At 33.7% G+C, this 12,810-nt stretch overlaps 1 protein-coding gene across 2 annotated transcripts in view; it reads left to right on the top strand.

Annotated features, from left to right (window-relative positions):
- The window catches only part of ANKS1B (ankyrin repeat and sterile alpha motif domain containing 1B), a 408,607-nt gene that overhangs the window by 99,616 nt on the left and 296,181 nt on the right, over nt 1–12,810 (top strand). For both annotated transcript variants that reach the window (XM_066549544.1, XM_066549545.1), the window contains exon 9: nt 260–400. In XM_066549544.1, the coding sequence (XP_066405641.1) occupies nt 260–400 (141 nt within the window). The remainder of the gene's footprint in view (nt 1–259; nt 401–12,810) is intronic.

Here is a 12,810-nt window from a genome sequence, read left to right on the forward strand (position 1 = left end):
TGATAATAAAGACAATAAATATTTTGTAGGTATATTAATATGTTCACTCAATTTTAAAGTATAACCGCAGGTAGCTCAATATGTACCTTCCTTAGAAAGTATTTTCATTCAACAGTTTAACAGTAGGTACTTTGGATTGAAATAGCAGTTTATCTTTTGGTATTTCTGGATGGGATGCTCTTAAGTTCATAAGATAAAAAATTTCTTTACAGTATATATCACTGTGTTTAATTTGAAAGTATTGTTTCTTTATGCCCAGAGGCCTTCTTCAATGCGTTTATCACCAAGGGAGGAAGAAGATGATGATGCAGCTGAAAATACTTGTGGACCTTCTGGTTTATGGGAGGCACTCACACCTTGTAATGGATGCAGGAACCTCGGATTTCCCATGCTTGCACAGGTATGTGATTCCCTTTTCATCATAAAACTTAGTAACTATGGAAGAGATGCTTAATCTCTGCCTTAACCTTTAAAGTTATTTATAGTCTTGCCTGATTCCCTTCAAAATTGCTACTTTCACTCTTCATTTTAATGTCAAAAGCTGCTTCCAAAATTAAATGTTGAAGTTCAGTCATCCTGCTATAATAATTATTCATAAGAGTTTAATATGGAGACTGGTGTTTACTACCCCTATTTTAGACAGATAGTTGCTGTATTGGATAGCTTTCTTTTCCATCTGGAAAGAAATTTTGAAGTCACATAGTTTCCTTTGGGATAAGTACTCTATTTTTGACCAGCTTCTAATTAATATAATGACATCTCAGCTACTTTCTTTATAGAATTAATTGAGGACATCATGCATAACTCAACTGATGTAAGAATATAGCCTAAGACTTCTTTTTAAGATTATGTAAGTTAAAGAAAAAATTCCCAAATGTTTTCAAATGCTCATCATAATACAGAAGAGAATAAATAGAAGTGGGTAATATATTTGAGTCTAAGTCCCAGCAACTCTCAGAGCAGACCAGTCTACAGTATCTACCAAGGCATTCCAGCAGCTGTGTCCTGAACAAGTGATATTGTATTGCTCCAGAACAGGATGATGCTTATTGCTGCTTCTGGGTCTCCCTTGTTCTCTCCCCCCACTATAAATTAGCACTCTCGTTTGTGTAACATTTTTCCTGCACTTTTTTTTTTTGTAGCATTGAATGAAGACCTGCCAAATTTCTGTTTAGAAATGGCTGGTGTTTTTCCAGTTGCATCCTTACTTGGCACTACATTTAAATAGCTTTGTCAGATTCTTGTGTACCACATTGGAATTCCATATCCTGTCTCCCCACACTTTATACACTGTTGCTTTCATACTGTGACTGTATGTTTTATTCCCTTTAAGTCTCGTGGGACTTGCACCTGTTTGAAGTCAATGCTGAAGCCTTCCTTGCTGTCAATGGAAACAGGATATGGCAGCTCATGTGCTTGAATAACAATGAACACTGCCCTGTCTCTTGATAAGGAGCCTTTATATTCCTTTCCCCTTTCAGAAGCTGTTTCCTACTTCATACTATCCATCATTTTAGACATTTGGCAAAGTGGGGCATTGTCGGAATCATCCTGATTTACAATCGGAGTACTAGTTACTAATTCCTCATTTTTAAAGATTTGTTTCAAAACATATTTCTTAAATTGAACTTTTCTTATTTAAATATCACCTGTGCTTTAATTATTGTTAAACTTGCCTATGATGAATATACTTGCCATTTTTATTTCCTAATTTTAGAAAATATTTTTGTTTTCCTTGTTTGTTCTTTAGGTAAGGTATACATAAATGGTGCTATAAAATTGAGGCATGCATTTGAAATGTGTAATCAAGTGTGGTTGGTTGGTTGGTATGTCTTTCCTATTTATAGAGAGAGTCATTCCAACTATGATGTAAATTTTAAGATAGTGATTCCTGAATGAGTGTTATTCATTGTACTTATATTTTAATCTCAGACTTATGATATCTCATCCTTCTTGCTCTGAGAACAATAAGATTTTTAATTATAAATACAAAAAAGAGTATATTTCTTATGCTTTCATTTATGATATGACACGCTGCCTTTCTAGATTGCTTCTATCCATAAAAATTAACGACAGAGATAGTTTTGGTCTTTTGTTGATTTCTTTTTATGGGAGAAAGGAAAAATTTAGGTAGTGAAAAACCTCCAGACTAAAAGGCCGTGACTTTGTTTTTTATAAATTGTTGCCATCAGTGCATGCAGTCTTTCAAGCTGTTAGCTAATCTGTTGGATCTTTCACATTTACTTCAGAAAGTAGCAGAGAACATCTTGTTCTAAGGGATTGAAAACACAAAGTATATATGTAAGTTTCTGGATTAAGAACAGTATCTGGAATTGGTCTAACAAATTATATATTGTGTGCAATAGCATTTTTTAGGTGAAAGTACAAAAATATGTTTCTGATACGTCAGAGCACTAACATATCAGAAAGTGCAGATTTCATCATGAAGAAACAGTGAGATAAGAGTATTTGATATGGTATCTTAAAATTTGTACTCTCCTAAAGATCCAAAAATAGGGAAAAGTCTCTATCAATTACTCTTGGACTCAAACAAGTTCATTTTACACTTCTCCTTTAGTTAAAAATAGATTTTACAATCATATAAATATAGTGTGTTTGCACATCAAAGGTGAACAAACATAAAGATTGATTCTTGCTTTATATACACAGTCAGACACGCAATGATAACATGAAATTGAGTTTTAGGTGAGATTATGAAAATGTCCATCTGTGACCTAGTGAGCTAACAGTTTTCAGTATGCCAAAGGAGAGGGCAGTCATCTCCTTGACAAACATGGTTTCTTTTTTGCAGTTAGGGAAAAAAGCTTGTCTGGAGGTACTTCTGGCATGCAGTGTGTTATTGCTGTCTCTATTGTGCTGGGAAGTGTCATTTTAGAAAGGCTATTATAGAATGTTCTGCATAAAATGTTACTTAAGACCTAGCATAGCAGTAATACAGGTGTTCTCAGAACAATCAACTCTTTTACAGTCTCAAAATTGGTGAAGAGCTTTATGGAAAAATCTTTGTGCCTTGTAAAAATTTCAGGGGTTTAGAATATGCAGCTGGATTTTTGGAGTCTGGAATTGAGACAGACTGATTGTCTTTTTATTTTAGCAAAGAGTGTTTTCCATTTGTAGGTTATGATTTAGGATTAATTTGGGCTGTTGCTTTGTTCTGGAGTTAATCTTTGGTTTAAATTCAAAAATTCAGTACCCACATACATATTCACATTTTCTTGAGAATAGAGCAGCATACTCTGAATGTATGTATATAATTCCATTTTCTTTTTCATGTATAGCATACCTTGAATATTTCTTTGCTAAGGGGCAAACAGGGCCTGATGTACAGAGATAAATAGAGGGCAGTCTGCAATGTCAAAGAGATGAGTGCTGCAGAGTTCTATATGATCCCTTCAGTATTATCAGTTTAAAGCAAGCAGTTCACACACCTTAATCTTGACAGTCATGCCAGCATATTTTTCTAATTATGATATAAAATAATTGTGAGATAAGGCAGGTTTAGCTCTGTCCCATTTAAGATGCTGCTGGGTCAGCTTGACTGGACTGTGACTTGAATTGTGTTGTATGTACAACTTAAAAATCCTGACAGTGATTCCATGTGTTTGACATGATGACAGCAAGGAACACCCTCATTTGTTACACCTCTGTTACAAAATGAAAATAATGTCTGTAAAGAGAGCAGTGCAGTTGCTATGGAAAAATTGAACTTTGATTCAAAAGCTGTAAGTATAAATCTTCGTGTTGCCAGTCGCTGGGAAGCATGGCTCTTCACAAAAATATCCGGCAAATTTACTTAAATATTTAAATGCTGTGTTTCTAGCTTAGTGTCAACTTTTCATCTTTCAAGAGGGAATGAAATTCTGGGAGACCTTGACATTTCCCTTTAAGACTGATCAACATTCTGCTTATATATTTCTAGGATTCCTAGAGCTAGGAATTCCAGCAACTTTATCAAGGGTTCTCCTGTGGAAGAGAGACATTCCCCCCAAAAAGCCTTTTTATTTAGAGGGAGGGTAGAAAAAGTGGACTCCTTAACTACATTTGTAGGAGATGAGAATTGTATGTAATAGTTTCTTCATCAGTACAGGCTATGGTGGGAATATTTAAAGTTTGGAATTTGATGCATCTGTTAATAGGGTTATTTATTTCATGTCTGCCTTCCAGAAGGTCATTCTGCCTGTCTGTACTTCTTTTAGTAAATTTTAAAAAGTAATTTTTGATGGGAAGGGATTTTTGCATGCTGTTTGTATTGTAGAAGCTAGTTAAGGTTGTTCTGTAGAAATCCTGACATTGAAAATCATTATGTTACAATTATTTTTACATTTTCAAAGTCAGCTCAGGATACATGAGAGATGAATGGAGTATTTTAGTAATGCACTAACTCAGTTTTCACATAGAGATCAAATCTGCTACTAAAAAACCCTCCATACTGACACTCTCTGGAGAGAGGCAGCATGGGTCTTTGTTATCTCTTTCTGAAGAATTTTAATATTGGGAATTTTATTTGGCATTATTTCTTTTCATTTTAACATATTCTTTTGGTTTGAACTCCTTCTATCTTCAGTTGCCTCAAAAATTTTCTTAGATTTTAAGGTCAGTGTGATGAATGTTCAAGTAATTTTTAAACTGCTCTGGTGCAGGGAAGGTAGTATAAAAGAGGAAGTATTTCTTCTCTTTTTTTAATAAAAACAGGCAAAATCAAAGAACATGTTTTTAATTAAACAATAATGGCTAAAATATTTCATCTTGGTGTTTCAAGCCATTAATAACTTGACCTTTCAGTACATTCAGTGGAAGCAAATTTCAAACTAGACTGGTAAAGAAGCAGATTTGGCTCATTTTACTTAGTGCTGAAGTTCTCCAAAATTAGAAACAGACAGTATTGTGGCATTATCTAATTTCTATGTTACAGGGGAGGAAACCTGTCTCCTTATTTAGTGATGATATAGACAAAGTAGGGAAAGCTTTGACCTAAAATATGCCTGAGTATGGATAGCCAGACTAAGATTGTTATATTATCTGTAATACTTTCCTATAGTTTCTGACCTTCAGTGAAAAATATTTTTTCTTCCTAATTTAGTAGATTAGATTATAAATTTAAATAAATGGGAGTAATATGGAAAGCTCTACTACCCATAAAAATATTTCTGTCAAACTCTTGATTTGCAATGTTGTCTCTTTTGCAGTAAGTTTAAGTCTTATTAGTAATTTCAGGAACACACCACCCACACAGTGAAGGAGCTACTGAAAAGTGCAATATGTATTCTGCCTAGAAAGAACCAGCAGGTGATGATTATACCCTGATGAACAGTGATAGGAAATAAGTATACTGAAAAAATTGTGGTTTATTTTGGGGCTATGCTACATTTTCTGATTGTGTTTTAAGGAATGAAGCTGAATGTTTTATTCTTGCATGTGGTATGTATTGCATATGTAGCTTCTGAATTTCCAGTGTAAATTTGGAGTAGCCCGTGTAAATTTGCAAGTGTCTTGTTGCAAAAGCATTTTTACTGTGCTAGTTGTATAATCTACACACCACTACACAGGTGTGTAGTATAACCAGAGAAGTTATAGTCTGTTTATCCTTGGGTATTTTCAGAATTGACTGGTCAAGCTCTCAAGCTATGCTTCAACTGCAAGTTTGGAAAAGATGACTTCCAGAGATCTCTTTCACATTGTTGCTAACACCTATGTTCTATAATCCTCTGTAAGGCTATGGGACCTCAGATGAGTTTATTTCTTTAAAAGCTTAGGACTGCCTCTGCAGTTTGTAAATTACTGGTTTTTATCCCTGTCCAGAACTGTGTAAATCTGGTCACTGCTGGAATGTGTTATCTCTTGGTGTGATCATGAAACAGCAAAATTAAACAGGATGAGAAAGAAAGGAGGGAAGTGTCAAAATGTACTGGAACTATTGATGTATGTCAGAAATAATCTGAAATATTAATGACTATAGTGGTTTACAAGATTAAATTTAATTCCTATTAATGGTATTCAAATTCATGTAGAAATTACTGTTGAATTGAGCGCTGTCACATACCAACTGAAACATGTCACAATTGTAATCTGGGAAGATCTTACATAGTAGAACTATATTGCATTTTATTGTTTTGTGGTTTAAAATTTAGTGGCAACCAGAAGACACACTTTCATGGAATGTCTTTGCTTTCAGTTCTGCTTCTCAAATTATGGGAAAATGGAAAATTATTTTGAATTGCCCAGTGAATAGATAGCAGTAGCACATCACAATTAGTTTTGTACATGAAAGAAATTCCAACTTAATGTTAAAAACTTAATGTTTGGACTTCAACTGCTTCATAACAAAAATATTAAAGCAGTATATTAAAACCTGAAAGTTTATGTTGATCTTCCTGGTTATTCTGACCAAATGGGGCTACTAATTGTTCAGTATTAATGTTTCTTGGGGGGGAAAAAAAGCCATCATAGATACACTATATTTGTTACTCCTATGTCATAACAGGAGGAAGAGTTTATGCACAAAAGTGCTGGTGTTGAGGTGTCTGGAGTTAAGATATCAGTTGAGTGGAGATATCTGGACATGGGGATTGTGACATGGATTTGTTACACTGATTAGCCATGCAGTCAAGCTTTGTGTCAGGTTGTATTTCTGTGAAGGGCTGTTTAAAGACACTTGACATTTTGGGACTGTTTTTGAGCATAAATACCTATTTTCTATGGGGTTTTCTGTTTGTTTGTTTTTAATTATGTTAAAAATTTATCTGAGAACTAAGCTAATACTGGAACCATGAAGGATATTTTTTTTCTTACTTCAGTTTTTATAGTACAGAAAATCATGTCTTTGTAGAGTGACTCCATGAGAAGTCTGTAAAATTTATAGACCTGATTTCTTTCTGAAGAAAAGACCTGACTGGCAGCTGGACTTTTTAAAAGAACAACTTTATACTATCTAACTGTGAATCCTCTCTTGCAGTGCAAAAGGAAATGCATAGCTTGGGTTTAAAGTCATGTCTGGTGGTTGTATTTACTGACAACCTTTAATGATGGTATCCATTATACTGAGTCTAAAAATGGGATAGATCCTGAATCAATGGATTTCTTAAGTATAAGCATTAATGTGCTCAACCCCACTTGGATTTCCATACAAATGGAACTTTATAAAGAGATACCTTATATTTTCACCAAAATTCAAAACTAGTCGAAGACTTAGAGTTTCTTAAAATCCCAAACTGATTGTTATGATTTTTTTCACTACTAGCAACCTGTAGCTGAGAAGAACTCATGAAATAAATAAATGAAACTGAATTTGGGGGATACTTTATTTAAGACATCAAAGGGAAATATATAAGACTACATTGTCTCATGTTTTCATGAAAACGTATTTTGGATTTACTTTGGATAGAAAATGTGATCTGCCAATTATAGTGAAATACTTCTTTTTACTTTAAGGTCATTTAAAAAGGCAATTCTGCTAGAAAATGGGAATCTCATGTTTCATGTTTTTTTACCTAGGATGTTCATCATATGTATTGCTGTAGAATGCAGATGCTCTATTCACTTTCCAGAAGCAATAAGCAGTTTTTTTTTCATAAAATCTACTATAAAAAAAGTCGCAGTAATGCTCCTAATAGTATGGAGAATAGCTGTGTTCCTTTGGTGAAAGGTGGAGATAGCTTTTTTTAAAAAAAACTTATTATAAATGTGTCTCTGTATAACACGAACAGTCCACCAGGCATTTTGCATTTTTTTGAGATAAAAGGTGTAAGTGTGAAGACACTGAGGTAAATTAATAAATTGACAGTATCATGCCAACTATTATTTTTGGAGATGCTATAGTTTTATAACGTCGTAGTTTTTGTTTCCCAATATTTTATACTGTGAAGAAAAAGAGAGAAAATAAAACCTTTAGGCAATGCTAAGTCTTATTTATAGCTACCTAATTTTGAATTTAGCAAAATTTGGTGTATAACTCTCAGACAGTGTTTTAGCCCAACAGTCTAACTACTTGCAAACCAAAAGGTTTGTCCCTAATTAGCTTTTCTGATTAGCAGATACTACCTACAGACAGCAGTTCTATATACACATAAAGCCTTTTTAGTGAATTGTTGTAATATGTTTGTATATAGGCAGGTGATTAAATACTCCCTTATTCACACTGGTTTGATAGAGCTAGTAGTTTTGCATTGTGAAAAATAAATATTGACAGCAGAATGTTCCTTCAGAAACCCATCTGGATATTCTTGCTCCTTGTATCATTATGAAAGTGTCAACATCTCTGAAGGTATTTGACTGGTTGCTCTTTTCTGTTGAACAGGAAGCCACTGTGAGCCAGCCAGTGTGAGACAGGAATTTAGGGATGTTTTTGACCACATGCCTAGTTTTTGAGCTGAATTTATGTGCAAGTTAAACACCAGGGCACTTAGGGTACACAGCTGACAAAGCAGAAGGCTTTCCTTCAGTCCTTTCTACCCACTTGCGAAGTGGACAGACCGAGTGTATCTTTTTTATAATCTCTTTTGAATGCAATAATGTTCTATTGTAAGGTTCCTGAGCAATTTTTGAGGTGCCTCTCAAGGATAGCAATCTTAACATCTTTCTCCCACAGACAGTTATTTCTCATCAGGACTGTACGATCAAAGAAGAACTCCTCACACTCCACAGTTTGGATTTTTAGTGGCTAGAATGTCATTTTTTGATCCAGGAAGAAAGACCCACTGCCAAGAGTTTCCTGTTGTCTGGCTTTAGGTGGTTTCATCCCGGCATTCCAAGTAGCAAATTTCTTTTACTTAACAACACTGTTTTCTCAATAATGAAAATTTGAAAAGATCTTGAATTTGCAAATTACTTGAGTTTTTAACTTCTAGCATTTACATTGCTATTTTGAAGATGAGTTATTATTTGATGAAATATAAGAAAATAAATGAATCAGAACTTAGAGCAATAGAATTATTAGGGAAAAAGTTCTTGTCTGAGAACTTTTTACCATCTTGGTTTTGGGAAACTCTTGACGTAGTAGTTTGTTTGTATATGAACGAATTAACAACATTAACAGAGAGTATCTGTAATAAAAGTATTCATTACAGCTAGTATGACTGCAAACCTGACGCAAGACCCGTTAAATAGACAGAGTGGTCACTGTTCCAAACTGGAATCTTGCAGATAACCTATAGAAAAAATTTTAAGTTCAAATGTTATTGAAAATGTGATTTAGGTTCCCTTATAATCTTCATTAATTTCATTTTATGTAGTCTTTACATTCTGTTTCCATTTCACAATATCTAGGCCTGAGAATTTGCAAGGAATTAAGACATCATCATAGCAACAATTAAAGCAATAGAACTTTGACATAAAAAGGTGGGATTTCTTGTTTAAAGAGCCATATGGAAGTAGCATGTTTTTTAGTGGAATGGTTTTCCTTCAGTGATGAATAAAGTAATTATGTTCATGTATTGAACATTATTACTTATATTTTTATCTTACCTGCTGAAATTCAACATGGCCACATCAGCCCTCATAAAATTGCCAAGAATATAGGCAATATGAAGAGAGAGCACTGAGGAATGTATCCATAGAACAGCAACCTTTTTGTATCCATAGAACTAAAAATCCTTGTTAGGAATGTTAGTGGGCTTTGGCACACTTGCGGCCAGGAAACAGCAGAGTTCATAGGTTCCCATTCAGAACTACTATTCTGAACTATGGTATGAAATAGAAAATCACTGGGTTATTTAGGAATATAGGAGATATAGGCAATATCCTCTTAACTTGTGTTTACTGCTAATCTGCATATTTCCCCTGTTGCCATGGAATAACTTGTTTTACTGTTTTTAAGCATTACTTCTAGCTTACAGTAGCTTACTTCCCTCCAACTGTCTCTTACTGTTAGGCTTAGTTTTCACATTGCTGAAATATCTGCAAAGTTTATTTTGTACTATTTAATTAGGAAGTATTAACTTTTGCAAACTTTGCATGCTGCTGGGATCTTTAAAGAACAATCTCAAACTTTTTTTTCTGTTAATTTTGTATTTCACTTTTCTTTTCAGTTATGTAACAAATAAAAGTATGATTCACAGCAAAGTTCTTTCGCTTTGACAATACAACTCTCCATAACTTTAGTATTTTGAAAAACACTTTCTTGTTCTTTCTATTTTACTGTGGGAGCATGTGTAGGAGAGATTTCTTCTAAGAGAGTCTTGGTTTATGCTATTGCAGTAATAACTTAGATACCAAACATACTTAAATTTTTCTTTCTTCATTGTCAAAAACTTTTGAACATGGAAATTGTCTTTCCTGATGTAGCGAATATTTATTTGTCTCTTCTATCAATTTCATTATATGTGATATCAATTACTTGATTGATTGAAAAATTGAAAAAATTTGAATTGAAAAATTGAAAAATTTTGCAAATTTTTGAGTATTTACTTCAGAAAAAGATGTAGGGGCAGATATAGAATATTTTTAAAAAGATATAGGTTATTTGTAATAGATAATGGATTACCACATGTTAACATGGTGTTAAATCTCTCTTTTCAAAGATTTCTCCCATAATGTCTCCCATAATTTTAGTGAAGTTATCTGCTTTCCAATCAAATCAGTTTACAGCTGTAAGGTTGCTATTCAGAGAGCAGTTGTGTTTTGCTTCAGGATTTACTTAAGTGCATTCAGTTCTTTTCTCCCCTTCACAGCAACACATACATTTTTCATTTAATGGCACAGTAGTTGACAGAAATTAAGCTATAAAATGTGAGAAATGTGAGTCTGCTTAACATAGAGCATTAATTGTTTGTCTGCATTTGCTGTCTAATATTGACTTTCATATAAGGTTTCTCAGTATCTAACATTTTACATGGTTACTGCCCTTACAATGTGAGGAGTTAGTTTTCATATTTGCTGCTTCTGTTGGAGCTGTGTGTGTATGTTTAAAACGTAGGCATTAGAGCATAAGCATCTTGCAGAGAAGTATTGTTTCCATGGAGCTTAGGTTTAAGCTCATTTTATCTTTTTTTTTTAATATAATAGCCTTTATTTTAAAGAGGCATTTTCCCACAGCTTCAAATTCAAACATGACATAATTTTTAAAAATATCTTTCATGAAAACAATAGAAAAAAAAGGAGGATATGTAAACTGGAAATTGCTTTCTTGTTTATAATTGTTTTTTTCAGCTAAACTGAGAATTGTTTATTAAAACTGTTATTGTATTACACTACATCACCAAACACAACCACTAACATTTGCATAAACCACATTATGTACACTTTTAGTATATTCTTTGTCACAGTGAGTTATTTATTAGAGGAAGCATCTGCTCTTTTCCATGGCCTGAGTGTTGAATGCATGGGAAAGCATGTAACATGACTACAACAATCTAGCTTCATTTGAAATGCTGAATATCTGCCAGTTAGAATTATGAAAACACTGCATAAAATATAGTGACATGTTTCTGCTGCTGAGGTTAGCACTGCATTCATTATGCTCACAATTTACCCATGTCTTCACACATTTATAGTTTAGGCTATATTAGTGAGTTTTGTGTTGTAAGGCATTGTAGGAACCTTTAGCTTTCAGGGATTTATGTCTGTACAGCTTTTGTATGAACTTTTAAATTTGAAAGGTGGATTTTTGAAATTATGCATTGGAAAAAGAGAAAAATAAACCTGTATTTGGGGTGTTAGATAAATAAGGCTCAATTTTTCATACATAAAGTTTGAAAAAGCAAATCTAAATTTTGAGTGGTTTCTGAAAAACTAAACATTATATTTACATTTCTAACTAAAAAGGAAAACAATTCTAACACACTTTTTAAAACTGATATTTTTCTCAGCTCTGTGGAAGGCTTTCTGAAACTTAAAAAGGCTGTTTCAGGTGTTGATGGGAAATAAGTATTTCACTTAACTCTGTACATGTATTATTCCTACAACTGCAAACCTGCAATTTCAGATGTTTGCTGAAAGAGTAAAAGACCCTACTCTTTTAAAATCCGTGCTAGAAATAATTTGTGCAGACCAGAGTAGATCCTCTGGTGTCATTACCTTTAAATGAGATTATGGGTGATTTTCCAGATTCTGTAGTATATCATGAACCTTATTATATGTTCTATGACAGATTACACATTCAAGTGTTTCTAGCTGTCATAACAATGAACATTTATGATAGTTTGACTCATGAAAAAATATTCTAATTGTGTGATACTATGAAACTTGCTTTGGTTAAATTATTAGTAATAGATAAATGCGTTTTTACTAGCCATAAATTATAGTACTATTCCTGATATCTTTGACTAGAAAGGCAGTCAAAATAAAAATTTCACCATCTACTTTGGATTGTTGTGACATAGGAAATAATTTCAGTTGTTTTTGCTTAGTACATTATTGTGGCAAACTTGTGCAATGCCATTCAGGTTCACACATTTCCCTTTCCACCTTGCTGCATGTCAGAAAAATGTTCTAATTATCTTGAGTCACTGGTCAGGACTTCTTTCTTGCTTGAATTCTTGATTCCTCTCAGCAACCTTCAGTTACTTATTAATATTTCAGTGTGAAGTGTCCCAATCCAACAAGGTTATATATCAGTCTGTTTACAAATGTCAAGTCTGCAAGTACACTCAGACTAGATGTAAGGAAATTTTTTTTTACAGTGAGGATGGTGAATCACTGGAGTAGTTTGCCCAGGGAGGAGGTAGATGCTCATCCCTGGAAACATTCAAGGTCAGGGGCTCTGAGCAGCCTGGTCTAGTTTAAGATACCCCTCCCCATAGCAAGGGGGTTTGGCTAGATGACCTTTAAAGGTGCCTTCCAACCCAAACCATTCCA

Source organism: Molothrus aeneus, chromosome 5 (genome assembly GCF_037042795.1).
Source record: "Molothrus aeneus isolate 106 chromosome 5, BPBGC_Maene_1.0, whole genome shotgun sequence".
Taxonomy (NCBI): domain Eukaryota; kingdom Metazoa; phylum Chordata; class Aves; order Passeriformes; family Icteridae; genus Molothrus; species Molothrus aeneus.